This window comes from Coregonus lavaretus (genome assembly GCF_964263955.1).
Source record: "Coregonus lavaretus genome assembly, contig: HAP1_SCAFFOLD_1393, whole genome shotgun sequence".
Taxonomy (NCBI): domain Eukaryota; kingdom Metazoa; phylum Chordata; class Actinopteri; order Salmoniformes; family Salmonidae; genus Coregonus; species Coregonus lavaretus.
Window position 1 is genome coordinate 5,001 of NW_028162944.1, and position 19,722 is coordinate 24,722.

At 49.3% G+C, this 19,722-nt stretch overlaps 1 protein-coding gene across 1 annotated transcript in view; it reads left to right on the forward strand.

The window, feature by feature from the left end:
- LOC311118657 (E3 ubiquitin-protein ligase listerin-like) overlaps window positions 1–19,722 on the forward strand; it is a gene marked incomplete at its 5' end in the record, with an annotated part of 37,663 nt that overhangs the window by 2,556 nt on the left and 15,385 nt on the right. Inside the window, 6 exons of the mRNA XM_084193444.1 lie at window positions 5,575–5,710; window positions 8,082–8,226; window positions 9,542–9,755; window positions 10,899–11,136; window positions 13,981–14,058; window positions 16,265–16,451. Coding sequence (XP_084049570.1) covers window positions 5,575–5,710; window positions 8,082–8,226; window positions 9,542–9,755; window positions 10,899–11,136; window positions 13,981–14,058; window positions 16,265–16,451 — 998 coding nt within the window. The remainder of the gene's footprint in view (window positions 1–5,574; window positions 5,711–8,081; window positions 8,227–9,541; window positions 9,756–10,898; window positions 11,137–13,980; window positions 14,059–16,264; window positions 16,452–19,722) is intronic.

Genomic DNA, 19,722 nt, shown 5'->3' on the forward strand with positions numbered 1-19,722 from the left:
CCGCATCTCAGCGGTCCAAGGCCCCGCATCTCAGCGGTCCAAGGCCCCGCATCTCAGCGGTCCAAGGCCCCGCATCTCAGCGGTCCAAGGCCCCGCATCTCAGCGGTCCAAGGCCCCGCATCTCAGCGGTCCAAGGCCCCGCATCTCAGCGGTCCAAGGCCCCGCATCTCAGCGGTCCAAGGCCCCGCATCTCAGCGGTCCAAGGCCCCGCATCTCAGCGGTCCAAGGCCCCGCATCTCAGCGGTCCAAGGTCACTGCATCTCAGTGCTTGAGGCGTCACTACAGACCCCCTGGTTCGATTCCAGGCTGTATCACAACCGGCCGTGATTGGGAGTCCCATAGGGCGGCGCACAATTGGCCCAGCGTCGTCCGGGTTTGGCCGGTGTAGGCCGTCATTGTAAATAAGAATTTGTTCTTAACTGACTTACCTAGTTAAATAAAGGTTAAATAGAAAATAAATAAACACACACTCACACACAGAGGGGAGAGAGAGTCTTATATAACTGGCTGCTGCTGGTATACTCAACTGGCAAGAGGACCACAGTAAGAACACATATGCACACACTGTAGTATAGTGGATGGGTGTAACCTTCCTCTGTCATCCTCTAGGTGTGTGTGGGTGTAACCCTCCTCTGTCATCCTCTAGGTGTGTGTGGGTGTAACCCTCTGTCATCCTCTAGGTGTGTGTGGGTGTAACCTTCTCTGTCATCCTCTAGGTGTGTGTGGGTGTAACCTTCCTCTGTCATCCTCTAGGTGTGTGTGGGTGTAACCCTCCTCTGTCATCCTCTAGGTGTGTGTGGGTGTAACCTTCTCTGTCATCCTCTAGGTGGATGGGTGTAACCTTCCTCTGTCATCCTCTAGGTGTGTGTGGGTGTAACCTTCTCTGTCATCCTCTAGGTGGATGGGTGTAACCTTCCTCTGTCATCCTCTAGGTGTGTGTGGGTGTAACCTTCCTCTGTCATCCTCTAGGTGTGTGTGGGTGTAACCTTCCTCTGTCATCCTCTAGGTGTGTGTGGGTGTAACCTTCCTCTGTCATCCTCTAGGTGTGTGGGTGTAACCTTCCTCTGTCATCCTCTAGGTGTGTGGGTGTAACCTTCCTCTGTCATCCTCTAGGTGTGTGGGTGTAACCTTCCTCTGTCATCCTCTAGGTGTGGATGGGTGTAACCTCCTCTGTCATCCTCTAGGTGTGTGTGGGTGTAACCTCCTCTGTCATCCTCTAGGTGTGTGTGGGTGTAACCTCCTCTGTCATCCTCTAGGTGTGGATGGGTGTAACCTCCTCTGTCATCCTCAAGGTGTGTGTGGGTGTAACCTTCCTCTGTCATCCTCTAGGTGTGTGTGGGTGTAACCCTCCTCTGTCATCCTCTAGGTGTGTGTGGGTGTAACCTTCCTCTGTCATCCTCTAGGTGTGTGTGGGTGTAACCTCCTCTGTCATCCTCTAGGTGTGTGGGTATAACCTTCCTCTGTCATCCTCTAGGTGTGTGTGGGTGTAACCCTCCTCTGTCATCCTCTAGGTGTGTGGGTGTAACCTCCTCTGTCATCCTCTAGGTGTGTGTGGGTGTAACCTTCCTCTGTCATCCTCTAGGTGGATGGGTGTAACCCTCCTCTGTCATCCTCTAGGTGTGTGGGTGTCACCTTCCTCTGTCATCCTCTAGGTGGATGGGTGTAACCTTCCTCTGTCATCCTCTAGGTGTGTGTGGGAGTAACCTCCTCTGTCATCCTCTAGGTGTGTGGGTGTAACCTCCTCTGTCATCCTCTAGGTGGATGGGTGTAACCTTCCTCTGTCATCCTCTAGGTGTGTGGGTGTAACCTCCTCTGTCATCCTCTAGGTGGATGGGTGTAACCTTCCTCTGTCATCCTCTAGGTGTGTGTGGGTGTAACCTTCCTCTGTCATCCTCTAGGTGTGTGTGGGTGTAACCTCCTCTGTCATCCTCTAGGTGTGTGGGTGTAACCTCCTCTGTCATCCTCTAGGTGTGTGTGGGTGTAACCTTCCTCTGTCATCCTCTAGGTGTGTGTGGGTGTAACCTTCCTCTGTCATCCTCTAGGTGTGTGTGGGTGTAACCTTCCTCTGTCATCCTCTAGGTGGATGGGTGTAACCTCCTCTGTCATCCTCTAGGTGTGTGGGTGGGTGTAACCCTCCTCTGTCATCCTCTAGGTGTGGGTGGGTGTAACCTTCCTCTGTCATCCTCTAGGTGTGTGTGGGTGTAACCTTCCTCTGTCATCCTCTAGGTGTGTGTGGGTGTAACCTCCTCTGTCATCCTCTAGGTGTGTGGGTGTAACCTCCTCTGTCATCCTCTAGGTGTGTGTGGGTGTAACCTTCCTCTGTCATCCTCTAGGTGTGTGTGGGTGTAACCTTCCTCTGTCATCCTCTAGGTGTGTGTGGGTGTAACCTTCCTCTGTCATCCTCTAGGTGGATGGGTGTAACCTCCTCTGTCATCCTCTAGGTGTGTGGGTGGGTGTAACCCTCCTCTGTCATCCTCTAGGTGTGGGTGGGTGTAACCTTCCTCTGTCATCCTCTAGGTGTGTGTGGGTGTAACCTTCCTCTGTCATCCTCTAGGTGTGTGTGGGTGTAACCTTCCTCTGTCATCCTCTAGGTGTGTGTGGGTGTAACCTCGTCTGTCATCCTCTAGGTGTGTGTGGGTGTAACCTCCTCTGTCATCCTCTAGGTGTGTGGGTGTAACCTCCTCTGTCATCCTCTAGGTGTGTGTGGGTGTAACCTCCTCTGTCATCCTCTAGGTGTGTGTGGGTGTAACCTCCTCTGTCATCCTCTAGGTGTGTGGGTGTAACCTCCTCTGTCATCCTCTAGGTGTGTGGGTGTAACCTTCCTCTGTCATCCTCTAGGTGTGTGGGTGTAACCTCCCTCTGTCATCCTCTAGGTGTGTGGGTGGGTGTAACCCTCCTCTGTCATCCTCTAGGTGTGGGTGGGTGTAACCTTCCTCTGTCATCCTCTAGGTGTGTGTGGGTGTAACCTTCCTCTGTCATCCTCTAGGTGTGTGTGGGTGTAACCTTCCTCTGTCATCCTCTAGGTGTGTGTGGGTGTAACCTTGTCTGTCATCCTCTAGGTGTGTGTGGGTGTAACCTCCTCTGTCATCCTCTAGGTGTGTGGGTGTAACCTCCCTCTGTCATACCCTAGATGTGTGTGGGTGTAACCTCCCTCTGTCATCCTCTAGGTGTGTGTGGGTGTAACCTCCCTCTGTCATCCCCTAGGTGTGTGTGGGTGTAACCTCCCTCTGTCATCCTTTAGGTGGATGGGTGTAACCTTCCTCTGTCATCCTCTAGGTGTGGGTGGGTGTAACCTTCCTCTGTCATCCTCTAGGTGTGTGTGGGTGTAACCTCCTCTGTCATCCTCTAGGTGTGTGTGGGTGTAACCTTCCTCTGTCATCCTCTAGGTGTGTGTGTGTGGGTGTAACCTTCCTCTGTCATCCTTTAGGTGGATGGGTGTAACCTTCCTCTGTCATCCTCTAGGTGTGGGTGGGTGTAACCTTCCTCTGTCATCCTCTAGGTGTGTGTGGGTGTAACCTCTGTCATCCTCTAGGTGTGTGTGGGTGTAACCTTCCTCTGTCATCCTCTAGGTGTGTGTGGGTGTAACCTTCCTCTGTCATCCTCTAGGTGTGTGTGGGTGTAACCTTCCTCTGTCATCCTCTAGGTGGATGGGTGTAACCTCCTCTGTCATCCTCTAGGTGTGTGGGTGGGTGTAACCCTCCTCTGTCATCCTCTAGGTGTGGGTGGGTGTAACCTCCTCTGTCATCCTCTAGGTGTGTGTGGGTGTAACCTTCCTCTGTCATCCTCTAGGTGTGTGTGGGTGTAACCTTCCTCTGTCATCCTCTAGGTGTGTGTGGGTGTAACCTTCCTCTGTCATCCTCTAGGTGGATGGGTGTAACCTCCTCTGTCATCCTCTAGGTGTGTGGGTGGGTGTAACCCTCCTCTGTCATCCTCTAGGTGTGGGTGGGTGTAACCTTCCTCTGTCATCCTCTAGGTGTGTGTGGGTGTAACCTTCCTCTGTCATCCTCTAGGTGTGTGTGGGTGTAACCTTCCTCTGTCATCCTCTAGGTGTGTGTGGGTGTAACCTCGTCTGTCATCCTCTAGGTGTGTGTGGGTGTAACCTCCTCTGTCATCCTCTAGGTGTGTGGGTGTAACCTCCTCTGTCATCCTCTAGGTGTGTGTGGGTGTAACCTCCTCTGTCATCCTCTAGGTGTGTGTGGGTGTAACCTCCTCTGTCATCCTCTAGGTGTGTGGGTGTAACCTCCTCTGTCATCCTCTAGGTGTGTGGGTGTAACCTTCCTCTGTCATCCTCTAGGTGTGTGGGTGTAACCTCCCTCTGTCATCCTCTAGGTGTGTGGGTGGGTGTAACCCTCCTCTGTCATCCTCTAGGTGTGGGTGGGTGTAACCTTCCTCTGTCATCCTCTAGGTGTGTGTGGGTGTAACCTTCCTCTGTCATCCTCTAGGTGTGTGTGGGTGTAACCTTCCTCTGTCATCCTCTAGGTGTGTGTGGGTGTAACCTTGTCTGTCATCCTCTAGGTGTGTGTGGGTGTAACCTCCTCTGTCATCCTCTAGGTGTGTGGGTGTAACCTCCCTCTGTCATACCCTAGATGTGTGTGGGTGTAACCTCCCTCTGTCATCCTCTAGGTGTGTGTGGGTGTAACCTCCCTCTGTCATCCCCTAGGTGTGTGTGGGTGTAACCTCCCTCTGTCATCCTTTAGGTGGATGGGTGTAACCTTCCTCTGTCATCCTCTAGGTGTGGGTGGGTGTAACCTTCCTCTGTCATCCTCTAGGTGTGTGTGGGTGTAACCTCCTCTGTCATCCTCTAGGTGTGTGTGGGTGTAACCTTCCTCTGTCATCCTCTAGGTGTGTGTGTGTGGGTGTAACCTTCCTCTGTCATCCTTTAGGTGGATGGGTGTAACCTTCCTCTGTCATCCTCTAGGTGTGGGTGGGTGTAACCTTCCTCTGTCATCCTCTAGGTGTGTGTGGGTGTAACCTCTGTCATCCTCTAGGTGTGTGTGGGTGTAACCTTCCTCTGTCATCCTCTAGGTGTGTGTGGGTGTAACCTTCCTCTGTCATCCTCTAGGTGTGTGTGGGTGTAACCTTCCTCTGTCATCCTCTAGGTGGATGGGTGTAACCTCCTCTGTCATCCTCTAGGTGTGTGGGTGGGTGTAACCCTCCTCTGTCATCCTCTAGGTGTGGGTGGGTGTAACCTTCCTCTGTCATCCTCTAGGTGTGTGTGGGTGTAACCTTCCTCTGTCATCCTCTAGGTGTGTGTGGGTGTAACCTTCCTCTGTCATCCTCTAGGTGTGTGTGGGTGTAACCTCCCTCTGTCATCCCCTAGGTGTGTGTGGGTGTAACCTCCTCTGTCATCCTCTAGGTGTGTGTGGGTGTAACCCTCCTCTGTCATCCTCTAGGTGTGGGTGGGTGTAACCTTCCTCTGTCATCCTCTAGGTGTGTGGGTGTAACCTCCTCTGTCATCCTCTAGGTGTGTGTGGGTGTAACCTCCCTCTGTCATCCCCTAGGTGTGTGTGGGTGTAACCTCCTCTGTCATCCTCTAGGTGTGTGTGGGTGTAACCTCCCTCTGTCATCGTCTAGGTGTGTGTGGGTGTGTGGCGGTGCTGCTGTGCTGTCTCAAGGCCTCTACACCAGTGCAGGAGGAAGTGCTACTAGCTGTACTGGTCACCATGATGGAATGGAGGAACAGCAAAGAAGACTGGTTCCTGTTCAGCAGGTAGGAGACCTGTCTGTCCGCCTGGCTGGCTAGCTAGCTGAATCTGTCTGGCTTGCTCTGTCTGTCTGCCTCTTTGTCAGTCAGTTTTTTGTATTTTTATTTGTTAGGGACCATGTACAACATCCCACTGCACCAGATTTAGCTAGATAGCTATTTTTCATCTGTCTCTCTGTCTGTCTCTCTGTCTGGCTTGTCTGTCTGTCTGGCTGGATGGGTCTGGCTATCTGTCTGGCTCGTCTGTCTGGCTCGTCTAGCTGGCTGGATCTGGCTAGATGTCTGGATCTGGCTGGCTGGCTGGATCTGGCTGGCTGGCTGGATCTGGCTATCTGGATGGATCTGGCTCGCTGGCTGGATCTGTTTCTTTTGCATACTTTTTGTCATTTTGTGCTCTTCTCTCTCTTTCTCTGATGTGATGCACAGCAGCCATTTAGTGATAGAAAGCTCACAGTGACCTGTTAAAACCCTTTACCCTCTGTGTTCCAGTGACCTGTTAAAACCCTTTACCCTCTGTGTTCCAGTGACCTGTTAAAAGCCTTTACCCTCTGTGTTCCAGTGACCTGTTAAAACCCTTTACCCTCTGTGTTCCAGTGACCTGTTAAAACCCTTTACCCTCTGTGTTCCAGTGACCTGTTAAAAGCCTTTACCCTCTGTGTTCCAGTGACCTGTTAAAACCCTTTACCCTCTGTGTTCCAGTGACCTGTTAAAACCCTTTACCCTCTGTGTTCCAGTGATCTGTTAAAACCCTTTACCCTCTGTGATCCAGTGACCTGTTAAAACCCTTTACCCTCTGTGATCCAGTGACCTGTTAAAACCTTTACCCTCTGTGTTCCAGTGATCTGTTAAAACCCTTTACCCTCTGTGTTCCAGTGACCTGTTAAAACCCTTTACCCTCTGTGATCCAGTGACCTGTTAAAACCCTTTACCCTCTGTGTTCCAGTGACCTGTTAAAACCCTTTACCCTCTGTGATCCAGTGACCTGTTAAAACCTTTACCCTCTGTGTTCCAGTGATCTGTTAAAACCCTTTACCCTCTGTGTTCCAGTGACCTGTTAAAACCCTTTACCCTCTGTGTTCCAGTGACCTGTTAAAACCCTTTACCCTCTGTGTTCCAGTGACCTGTTAAAACCCTTTACCCTCTGTGTTCCAGTGACCTGTTAAAACCCTTTACCCTCTGTGTTCCAGTGACCTGTTAAAACCCTTTACCCTCTGTGTTCCAGTGACCTGTTAAAACCCTTTACCCTCTGTGTTCCAGTGACCTGTTAAAACCCTTTACCCTCTGTGTTCCAGTGACCTGTTAAAAGCCTTTACCCTCTGTGTTCCAGTGACCTGTTAAAAGCCTTTACCCTCTGTGTTCCAGTGACCTGTTAAAACCCTTTACCCTCTGTGTTCCAGTGATCTGTTAAAACCCTTTACCCTCTGTGTTCCAGTGACCTGTTAAAACCCTTTACCCTCTGTGATCCAGTGACCTGTTAAAACCCTTTACCCTCTGTGTTCCAGTGACCTGTTAAAACCCTTTACCCTCTGTGTTCCAGTGACCTGTTAAAACCCTTTACCCTCTGTGTTCCAGTGACCTGTTAAAACCCTTTACCCTCTGTGTTCCAGTGACCTGTTAAAACCCTTTACCCTCTGTGTTCCAGTGACCTGTTAAAACCCTTTACCCTCTGTGTTCCAGTGACCTGTTAAAACCCTTTACCCTCTGTGTTCCAGTGACCTGTTAAAACCCTTTACCCTCTGTGTTCCAGTGACCTGTTAAAACCCTTTACCCTCTGTGTTCCAGTGACCTGTTAAAACCCTTTACCCTCTGTGTTCCAGTGACCTGTTAAAACCCTTTACCCTCTGTGTTCCAGTGACCTGTTAAAACCCTTTACCCTCTGTGTTCCAGTGACCTGTTAAAACCCTTTACCCTCTGTGTTCCAGTGACCTGTTAAAACCCTTTACCCTCTGTGTTCCAGTGATCTGTTAAAACCCTTTACCCTCTGTGTTCCAGTGACCTGTTAAAACCCTTTACCCTCTGTGATCCAGTGACCTGTTAAAACCCTTTACCCTCTGTGTTCCAGTGACCTGTTAAAACCCTTTACCCTCTGTGTTCCAGTGACCTGTTAAAAGCCTTTACCCTCTGTGTTCCAGTGACCTGTTAAAACCCTTTACCCTCTGTGTTCCAGTGACCTGTTAAAAGCCTTTACCCTCTGTGTTCCAGTGACCTGTTAAAACCCTTTACCCTCTGTGTTCTAGTGACCTGTTAAAACCCTTTACCCTCTGTGTTCCAGTGACCTGTTAAAACCCTTTACCCTCTGTGTTCCAGTGACCTGTTAAAACCCTTTACCCTCTGTGTTCTAGTGACCTGTTAAAACCCTTTACCCTCTGTGTTCCAGTGACCTGTCCAAGACGACCGCGGCCCAGCTGTCTCTCACCGTGGAGATGATACGTTTCCTGTCACGGCTGGTGACTCATTCTCCCACAATCCTCGGGGGTAGCCAGTGGGACTTCCTGCTCTGCTCCATGCTTGCCTGGCTAGAGGTAAGATGGCTGCCCAGACCATGTGACCATTGACCAGCAAATACTCCAGGCCCTACATATCCCCCATCCTCATCACATTCCGGTCATTTAACAGACGCTCTTATCCAGAGCGACTTACAGTTAGTGAATTCATCTTAAAATAGCTAGGTGGGACTACCACATTTCACAGTCAAAGTAAGTACACTGCTCAAAAAAATTAAGGGAACACTTAAACAACACAATGTAACTCCAAGTCAATCACACTTCTGTGAAATAAAACTGTCCACTTAGGAAGCAACACTGATTGACAATAAATGTCACATGCTGTTGTTCAAATGGAATAGACAACAGGTGGAAATTATAGGCAATTAGCAAGACACCCCCAATAAAGGACTGGTTTTGCAGGTGGTGACCACAGACCACTTCTCATTTCACTTTTGAATGCTGGCGGTGCTTTCACTCTAGTGGTAGCATGAGACGAAGTCTACAACCCACACAAGTGGCTCAGGTAGTGCAGCTCATCCAGGATGGCACATCAATGCGAGCTGTGGCAAGAAGGTTTGCTGTGTCTGTCAGCGTAGTGTCCAGAGCATGGAGGCGCTACCAGGAGACAGGCCAGTACATCAGGAGACGTGGAGGAGGCCGTAGGAGGGCAACAACCCAGCAGCAGGACCGCTACCTCCGCCTTTGTGCAAGGAGGAGCAGGAGGAGCACTGCCAGAGCCCTGCAAAATGACCTCCAGCAGGCCACAAATGTGCATGTGTCTGCTCAAACGGTCAGAAACAGACTCCATGAGGGTGGTATGAGGGCCCGACGTCCACAGGTGGGGGTTGTGCTTACAGCCCAACACCGTGCAGGACGTTTGGCATTTGCCAGAGAACACCAAGATTGGCAAATTCTGGGGAAGGTTGAACACCAGGCTTCCTGTGGTCTTGTAGTGGATGTGAGCTTCGACTGGAAGCCAGTGGAGTGTGCAGCGGAACCGGGTGACATGGGAGAACTGGGGAAGGTTGAACACCAGGCTTCCTGTGTGATGAAAGGTCTTACTCTATGGATGTACCTGCAGGAGCGAGTCACTGCTTTAATGTTTGCAGAGAACGACAGGGTGTTGTCCAGCGTCACACCAAGGTTCCAGACACGTTTCATTTTACAGCCTCTCAACTCACTCCTCTCTCTCTCTCTCTCTCGCTCTCTCGCTCTCTCGCTCTCTTTCTGTCTCTCTCTCGCTCTCTTTCTGTCTCTCTCTCTCTCTCTCTCTGTCTCCCTCTCTCTCTGGCTCCCTCTCTCTGTCTCTGTCTCTCTCTGTCTCTCTCTCTCTCTCTCTCTCTCTCTCCAGACTTCCAGTGATAACGTGGGGTGTCTGTGGAACCCCTGGGTGCAGTTGTTAGTGTGTGAGATCTGTGAGCTGGTCGTGCAGCTGAACCAGTTCTTCACAGCGCCCCTGCCTGGTGTGGCTGACCTACTGCCCTCAGAGCTGACCGCAGAGTGGAACGACTTCTTCATAGAGGGGATATACAGCCTGATGCTGCCCCTGCCTGGAAAAATCACTGGTAGGGATGGGGGGGGTCAGGGTGTGGTGGGTGTGGGGGGGGGGGGGGGGGGTCAGGGTGTGGTGGTGGGGGTCAGAGTGTGTATGTGGTGTTGGGGGGGTCAGGGTGCTGTTGTGTGGTGGGGGGGGTCAATGTGTGGTGGTGGGGGGGGTCAGTGTGTGGTGGTGGGGGGGTCAGTGTGTGGTGGTGGGGGGGGGGGGGGGGGGTCAGGGTGCTGTTGTGTGGTGGGGGGGGTCAGGGTGTGGTGGTGGGGGGGTCAGTGTGTGGTGGTGGGGGGGTCAGGGTGCTGTTGTGTGGTGGGGGGGGGTCAGTGTGTGGTGGTGGGGGGGTCAGTGTGTGGTGGTGGGGGGGGGGGGTCAGGTTGCTGTTGTGTGGTGGGGGGGGTCAGTGTGTGGTGGTGGGGGGGGTCAGTGTGTGGTGGTGGGGGGGGGGGGTCAGGGTGCTGTTGTGTGGTGGGGGGGTCAGTGTGTGGTGGGGGGGGGGTCAGTGTGTGGTGGTGGGGGGGTCAGTGTGTGGTGGTGGGGGGGTCAGTGTGTGGTGGTGGGGGGGGGGTCAGGGTGCTGTTGTGTGGTGGGGGGGGTTAGTGTGTGGTGGTGGGGGGGGGGTCAGTGTGTGGTGGTGGGGGGGGGGGGGGTCAGGGTGTGGTGGTGGGGGGGGTCAGTGTGTGGTGGGGGGGGGGGGGGGGGTCAGGGTGCTGTTGTGTGGTGGGGGGGGTCAGTGTGTGGTGGTGGGGGGGTCAGTGTGTGGTGGTGGGGGGGGGTCAGGGTGCTGTTGTGTGGTGGGGGGGTTAGTGTGTGGTGGTGGGGGGGGGGTCAGTGTGTGGTGGTGGGGGGGGTTAGTGTGTGGTGGTGGGGGGGGGTCAGTGTGTGGTGGTGGGGGGGGGGTCAGGGTGTGGTGGTGGGGGGGGGGGGTCAGGGTGCTGTTGTGTGGTGGGGGGGTCAGTGTGTGGTGGTGGTGGGGGGGTCAGTGGGTGGTGGTGGTGTTGGTGGTGGTGGTGGTGTTGGTGGTGGTGGTGTTGTGGGAGTTAGACTGTCATTATGAAGCAGTATCCCATCCATACTAGTCCTTTACTAATAACCTACATCCTTACAAGACATTTTCAGTCTCATTTAAACCCTTTTTGTCCTTTCTCCCCTTCTGTAGAGGCCTTCACGGAGCCAGACGATCCACTGTTCCCATTGGCTGTCCTGCGGTCTGTGGGCGTGGCTCTGACCTACATCCCGCTGCAGCAGCTTACCCATAATTCCTTGCCAGCGCGGTTCGTGGCAGACCAGAAGACAAGCCTACCTGAGGCGCTGCAGACCCTGCTCAACACACTCACTCCGTTGCTGCTTTTCAAAGCCAGACCGCTGCAACTCACAGTCTACCACATACTAGACAAGTAAGAGAGGGAACTCGCTGTCTACCACATACTAGACAAGTAAGAGAGGGAACTCACTGTCTACCACATACTAGACAAGTAAGAGATAGAACTCACTGTCTACCACATACTAGACAAGTAAGAGAGGGAACTCACTGTCTACCACAGACTAGACAAGTAAGAGAGGGAACTCACTGTCTACCACATACTAGACAAGTAAGAGAGAGAACTCACTGTCTACCACATACTAGACAAGTAAGAGAGAGAACGTACTGTCTACCACATACTAGACAAGTAAGAGAGGGAACTCACTGTCTACCACATACTAGACAAGTAAGAGAGAGAACTCACTGTCTACCACATACTAGACAAGTAAGAGAGAGAACTCACTGTCTACCACATACTAGACAAGTAAGAGAGAGAACGTACTGTCTACCACATACTAGACAAGTAAGAGAGGGAACTCACTGTCTACCACATACTAGACAAGTAAGAGAGAGAACTCACTGTCTACCACATACTAGACAAGTAAGAGAGGGAACTCACTGTCTACCACAGACTAGACAAGTAAGAGAGGGAACTCACTGTCTACCACATACTAGACAAGTAAGAGAGGGAACTCACTGTCTACCACATACTAGACAAGTAAGAGAGGGAACTCACTGTCTACCACATACTAGAGAGAGGGAACTCACTGTCTACCACATACTAGACAAGTAAGAGATAGAACTCATTGTCTACCACATACTAGACAAGTAAGAGAGGGAACTCACTGTCTACCACAGACTAGACAAGTAAGAGAGGGAACTCACTGTCTACCACATACTAGACAAGTAAGAGAGGGAACTCACTGTCTACCACATACTAGACAAGTAAGAGAGGGAACTCACTGTCTACCACATACTAGACAAGTAAGAGAGGGAACTCACTGTCTACCACATACTAGACAAGTAAGAGAGAGAACTCACTGTCTACCACATACTAGAGAGAGAGAACTCACTGTCTACCACAGACTAGACAAGTAAGAGAGGGAACTCACTGTCTACCACATACTAGAGAGAGGGAACTCACTGTCTACCACATACTAGACAAGTAAGAGATAGAACTCACTGTCTACCACATACTAGACAAGTAAGAGAGGGAACTCACTGTCTACCACATACTAGAGAGAGAGAACTCACTGTCTACCACAGACTAGACAAGTAAGAGAGGGAACTCACTGTCTACCACATACTAGACAAGTAAGAGAGGGAACTCACTGTCTACCACATACTAGACAAGTAAGAGAGAGAACTCACTGTCTACCACATACTAGACAAGTAAGAGAGGGAACTCACTGTCTACCACATACTAGACAAGTAATAGTAAGAGTCTGTCTGTGTGTTCACTGCCACGGAACATGTTTGTTTAAACAAGTTGATAACTCTGGCATATTAGCAATATACTGCAATGTGAATACCTACTCGTACGACAAGCCTCCTGGGCTCACCTCTAGATTCGGCGTCAAGCAGCGTGGCCTCTGTGTGTTCCAGGGTAAAGCAGCGTGACCTCTGTGTGTTCCAGGGTAATGCAGCGTGACCTCTGTGTGTTCCAGGGTAATGCAGCGTGACTTCTGTGTGTTCCAGGGTAAAGCAGCGTGACCTCTGTGTGTTCCAGGGTAATGCAGCGTGACCTCTGTGTTTTCCAGGGTAATGCAGCGTGACATCTGTGTGTTCCAGGGTAAAGCAGCGTGACCTCTGTGTGTTCCAGGGTAATGCAGCGTGACCTCTGTGTGTTCCAGGGTAATGCAGCGTGACCTCTGTGTGTTCCAGGGTAAAGCAGCGTGACCTCTGTGTGTTCCAGGGTAATGCAGCGTGACCTCTGTGTGTTCCAGGGTAATGCAGCGTGACCTCTGTGTGTTCCAGGGTAATGCAGCGTGACCTCTGTGTGTTCCAGGGTAATGCAGCGTGACCTCTGTGTGTTCCAGGGTAATGCAGCGTGACCTCTGTGTGTTCCAGGGTAAAGCAGCGTGACCTCTGTGTGTTCCAGGGTAATGCAGCGTGACCTCTGTGTGTTCCAGGGTAAAGCAGCGTGACCTCTGTGTGTTCCAGGGTAATGCAGCGTGACCTCTGTGTGTTCCAGGGTAATGCAGCGTGACCTCTGTGTGTTCCAGGGTAATGCAGCGTGACCTCTGTGTGTTCCAGGGTAATGCAGCGTGACCTCTGTGTGTTCCAGGGTAATGCAGCGTGACCTCTGTGTGTTCCAGGGTAATGCAGCGTGACCTCTGTGTGTTCCAGGGTAATGCAGCGTGACCTCTGTGTGTTCCAGGGTAATGCAGCGTGACCTCTGTGTGTTCCAGGGTAATGCAGCGTGACCTCTGTGTGTTCCAGGGTAATGCAGCGTGACCTCTGTGTGTTCCAGGGTAATGCAGCGTGACCTCTGTGTGTTCCAGGGTAATGCAGCGTGACCTCTGTGTGTTCCAGGGTAAAGCAGCGTGACCTCTGTGTGTTCCAGGGTAATGCAGCGTGACCTCTGTGTGTTCCAGGGTAATGCAGCGTGACCTCTGTGTGTTCCAGGGTAATGCAGCGTGACCTCTGTGTGTTCCAGGGTAAAGCAGCGTGACCTCTGTGTGTTCCAGGGTAATGCAGCGTGACCTCTGTGTGTTCCAGGGTAATGCAGCGTGACCTCTGTGTGTTCCAGGGTAATGCAGCGTGACCTCTGTGTGTTCCAGGGTAATGCAGCGTGACCTCTGTGTGTTCCAGGGTAAAGCAGCGTGACCTCTGTGTGTTCCAGGGTAATGCAGCGTGACCTCTGTGTGTTCCAGGGTAATGCAGCGTGACCTCTGTGTGTTCCAGGGTAATGCAGCGTGACCTCTGTGTGTTCCAGGGTAATGCCGACTCTCCCAGAGTGTGATGAAGAAGTAGACGACACCAAGCCAGACGAAGATGGCGAGGAACCGTGTCTGTGAGTATAACAGCCCTGGGTGGGGTGTTGCTGTGGAATCTATCTGTTAGTTCAAGTGGAACTGACAGCGTTTTAACTACTTTGCAGATATGAAACAAACAGACAATCGTAATATCAGGCCAAAATATCCAATTACCAGGTTATGCTGCAAAAATCAGCTTCATAAGAGGTTTTAAAAATGAGGTTCTATTTGACTCAACATTCCATGACGTACTCTAAGGCATTGTTGGCAGAATAGATGGATGCAATTCAATGCATGATTCATATAATCCAACAATACGTTTCTTGGTGGTCCAACAAATATTGCTATCAGGTTGTAAATCACAGCTGGCCTGGTACATTGTTTGCTGCCTGCAGCCATTCGGGATTCAGTTTCAATGACTCAATATTTTGAACAAAAAACGGACGAATGTCAATACAAAACAAACTAGCAAGGGCAATGATCACAAGTCAGTCGTAACGTTGCTAATGGGCTAGCGTATCTACAGTGCATTCGGAAAGTATTCAGACCCCTTGACTTATTCCACATTTTGTTGTCTTACAGCCTGAATTCAAAATGGATGAAAAATATTTATTCTCACCCATCTACAGAAAATACCCCATAATGACACTGAAAACATGTTTTTAGATTTTTTTTGGGTGAATTTATTGAAAATGAAATACAGAGGTGTGTTGGGTCATTGTCCTGTTGAAAAACAAATGATAGTCCCACTAAGCCCAAACCAGATGGGATGGTGTATCGCTGCAGAATGCTGTGGTAGCCATGCTGGTTAAGTGTGCCTTGAATTCTAAATACATCACAGACACCAGCAAAGCACCCCCACACAATAACACCTCTTCCTCCATGCTTTACGGTGGGAACCACACATGCGGAGATCATCCGTTCACCCACACCACGTCTCACAAAGACACGGCGGTTGGAACCAAAAATCTCAAATTTGGACTCCAGACCAAAGGACAAATTTCCACCGGTCTAATGTCCATTGCTCCTCTTTCTTGGCCCAAGCAATTCTCTTCTTATTGGTGTCCTTTAGTAGTGGTTTCTTTGCAGCAATTTGACCATGAAGGCCTGATTCACACAGTCTCCTCTGAACAGTTGATGTTGACTTGAACTCTGTGAAGCATTTATTTGGGCTGCAATTTCTGAGGCTGGTAACTCTAATGAACTTATCCTCTGCAGCAGAGGTAACTCTGGGTCTTCCTTTCCTGTGGAGGTCCTCATGAGAGCCAGTTTCATCATGGTGCTTGATGGTTTTTGTGACTGCACTTGAAGAAACGTTCAAAGTTCTTGAAATGTTCTGGATTGACTGACCTTCATGTCTTAAAGTAATGATGGACTGTCGTTTCTCTTTGCTTATTTGAGCTGTTCTTGCCATAATATGGACTTGGTCTTTTACCAAATAGGGCTATCTTCTGTATACCCCCCCTACCTTGTCACAACACAACTGATTCGCTCAAACGCATTAAGAAGGAAAGAAATTCCACAAATTAACTTTTAAGAAGGCACACCTGTTAATTGAAATGCATTCCAGGTGACTACCTCATGAAGCTGGTTGAGAGAATGCCAAGAGTGTGCAAAGCTGTCATCAATGCAAAGGGTGGCTATTTGAAGAATCTCAAATATAAAATATATTTTGATTTGTTTAACACTTTTTTATTGGTTACTACATGATTCCATATGTGTTATTTCATAGTTTTGATGTCTTCACTATTATTCTACAATGTAGAAAATAAAGAAAAATCCTTGAATGAGTAGGTGTGTCCAAACTTTTGACTGGTAGTGTTACATGCCAATGATTTTGTTTAGCAACGTGGAATGAATAGAATGAACTACTGGGTCAAAACATGAGAATATAATTAACGACCAGTCTGTTTGGCAAACCCGGGAATTATCGTAAGGGTTGTTTCCCTTGGCTTTGCCGCTGACTTAACAGCCCTTAGTTCTGAGTTATTTACACCATAATCCCCAGGTTTTCATGCCTTTATTGCTAATAATATATAATAATAATATGCCATTTAGCAGACGCTTTTATCCAAAGCGACTTACAGTCATGTGTGCATACATTTTTACGTATGGGTGGTCCCGGGGATCGAACCCACTACCCTGGCGTTACAAGCGCCATGCTCTACCAATTGAGCTACAGAGGACATCTGTGTGTGTGTGTTTTCTAATGATGTGTATTTAACTCTCTGTGTGTGTGTGTAGGTCTCCCCCGGCTGCTCTGATGACCCTCCTCTCCACGTGTGAGGAGTTGTGTGAGAGCATCATGGTCGGAGTGTGTGTAGGCGAGTATGCAGTGGTTCAGCCTCTGTCTGTGGAGTACTGCTGTATACTGGCTTACCTGCTGGCCTGGAAACTACTGCTGTCCTTCTTCAAGGCTTCTCCCTCTCACGTAAGTCTACTGCCGTGAATTAATTAATGACAGTTAATTGGCAACCCATCCCTAAACGGATTAATTGACACATAAACAAACGTTACAATAATTCGCTGTGGTAATTCAGTAATAATTATTTCCGGTGTTCTGTGCGGTGCACACCGCATAAAGAGTGACAAATAAATCAATACTTACAGTTGAAATCGGAAGTTTACATACACCTTAGCCAAATACATTTAAACTCAGTTTTTCACAATTCCTGACATTTAATCCTAGTAAAAATTCCCTGTCTTAGGTCAGTTAGGATCAACACTTTATTTTAAGAATGTGAAATGTCAGAATAATAGTAGAGAGAATGATTTATTTCAGCTTTTATTTCTTTCATCACATTCCCAGTGGGTCAGAAGTTTACATACACTCAATTAGTATTTGGTAGCATTGCCTTTAAATTGTTTAACTTGGGTCAAACGTTTCGGGTAGCCTTCCACAAGCTTCCCACAATAAGTTGGGTGAATTTTGGCCCATTCCTCCTGACAGAGCTGGTGTAACTGAGTCAGGTTTGTAGGCCTCCTTGCTCGCATACGCTTTTTCAGTTCTCCCCACACATTTTAAATAGGATTGAGGTCAGGGCTTTGTGATGGCCACTCCAATACCTTGAATTTGTTGTCCTTAAGCCAGTTAGCCACAACTTTGGAAGTATGCTTGGGGTCATTGTCCATTTGGAAGACCCATTTGCGACCAAGCTTTAACTTCCTTACTGATGTCTTGAGATGTTGCTTCAATATATCCACATAATTTTCCTTCCTCATGATGCCATCTATTTTGTGAAGTGCACCAGTCCCTCCTGCAGCAATGCACCCCCACAGCATGATGCTGTCACCCCCTTGCTTCACGGTTGGGATGGTGTTCTTCGGCTTGCAAGCAACCCCCCTTTTTCCTCCATCTTCACAAGGTCCTTTGCTTTTGTTCTGGGATTGATTTGCACTTTTCGCACCAAAGTACGTTCATCTCTAGGAGACAGAACGTGTCTCCTTCCTGAGCGGTATGACGGCTGCGTGGTCCCATGGTGTTTATACTTGCGTACTATTGTTTGTACAGATGAACGTGGTACCTTCAAGCGTTTGGAAATTGCTCCCAAGGATGAACCAGACTTGTGGAGGTCTACAAATTGTTTTCTGAGGTCTTGGCTGATTTCTTTTGATTTTCCCATGATGTCAAGCAAAGAGGCACTGAGTTTGAAGGTAGGCCTTGAAATACATCCACAGGTACATCTCCAATTGTCTCAAATGATGTCAATTAGCCTATCAGAAGCTTCTAAAGCCATGACATCATTTTCTGGAATTTTCCAAGCTGTTTAAAGGCACAGTGAAAGGCACAGTGAACTTCTGACCCACTTGAATTGTGATGCAGTGAATTATAAGTGAAATAATCTGTCTGTAAACAATTGTTGGAGAAATTACTTGTGTCATGCACAAAGTAGATGTCCTAACCGACTTGCCAAAACTATAGTCTGTTAACAAGAAATGTGTGGAGTGGTTGAAAAATGAGTTTTAGTGACTCCAACCGAAGTGTATGTAAACTTCCGACTTCAACTGTATATACATATGTACCATTTGCTGTATAGGAGCTAACTATATTATAAGTTAATTATAGCTAGCCCTTTTCTTTTATTCCAGGCTTTATCTAAATATTCCAAAAACGGAAATACACAACGGACAAAAAAACATTTTAGTTTCTCCTCATGGCTCAGCCACATAATGCCAAGGTATATCTGGTGGTCTGCCTCCTCAGCCACATAATGCCAGGGTATATCTGGTGGTCTGTCTCCTCAGCCACATAATGCCAGGGTATATCTGGTGGTCTGTCTCCTCAGCTACATAATGCCAGGGTATATCTGGTGGTCTGTCTCCTCAGCCACATAATGCCAGGGTATATCTGGTGGTCTGTCTCCTCAGCCACATAATGCCAGGGTATATCAGGTGGTCTGTCTCCTCAGCCACATAATGCCAGGGTATATCTGGTGGTCTGTCTCCTCAGCCACATAATGCCAGGGTATATCTGGTGGTCTGTCTCCTCAGCCACATAATGCCAGGGTATATCTGGTGGTCTGTCTCCTCAGCCACATAATGCCAGGGTATATCTGGTGGTCTGTCTCCTCAGCTACATAATGCCAGGGTATATCTGTTGGTCTGTCTCCCCAGCTACATAATGCCAGGGTATGTCTGGTGGTCTGTCTCCTCAGCCACATAATGCCAGGGTATGTCTGGTGGTCTGTCTCCTCAGCTACATAATGCCAGGGTATATCTGGTGGTCTGTCTCCTCAGCTACATAATGCCAGGGTATATCTGGTGGTCTGTCTCCTCATGGCTCAGCCACATAATGCCAGGGTATATCTGGTGGTCTGTCTCCTCAGCCACATAATGCCAGGGTATATCTGGTGGTCTGTCTCCTCAGTTACATAATGCCAGGGTATATCTGGTGGTCTGTCTCCTCAGCTACATAATGCCAGGGTATATCTGGTGGTCTGCCTCCTCAGTTACATAATGCCAGGGTATATCTGGTGGTCTGTCTCCTCAGCTACATAATGCCAGGGTATATCTGGTGGTCTGTCTCCTCATGGCTCAGCCACATAATGCCAGGGTATATCTGGTGGTCTGTCTCCTCAGCCACATAATGCCAGGGTATATCTGGTGGTCTGTCTCCTCAGCCACATAATGCCAGGGTATATCTGGTGGTCTGTCTCCTCAGCCACATAATGCCAGGGTATATCTGGTGGTCTGTCTCCTCATGGCTCAGCTACATAATGCAGCGCCTGTTCTCACCACTGTGTAGGTTTCTACAGTAGTCCATACATTTTAGCGGTTAGGTGTTGCTGTTATTTCCGTTCAAGGTAGCTAACCAGCTAAGTCTATAGCTAGGCTAGCTAACCAGCTAAGTCTATAGCTAGGCTAGCTAACCAGCTAAGTCTATAGCTAGGCTAGCTAACCAGCTAAGTCTATAGCTAGGCTAGCTAACCAGCTAAGTCTATAGCTAGGCTAGCTAACCAGCTAAGTCTATAGCTAGGCTAGCTAACCAGCTAAGTCTATAGCTAGGCTAGCTAACCAGCTAAGTCTATAGCTAGGCTAGCTAACCAGCTAACTCGCCAAGTATTCCCCAACAGGTCTATCTGTTGACTTGTCTTTCACCCTCACTGTAGTCAGACTTCGGCTGCCTATATTTACAGGCCTTACAATTTACAAACTTTACAATTTAAATTAAAAAAAGTTTGACAGAGTTTGGTCAGGGTTTG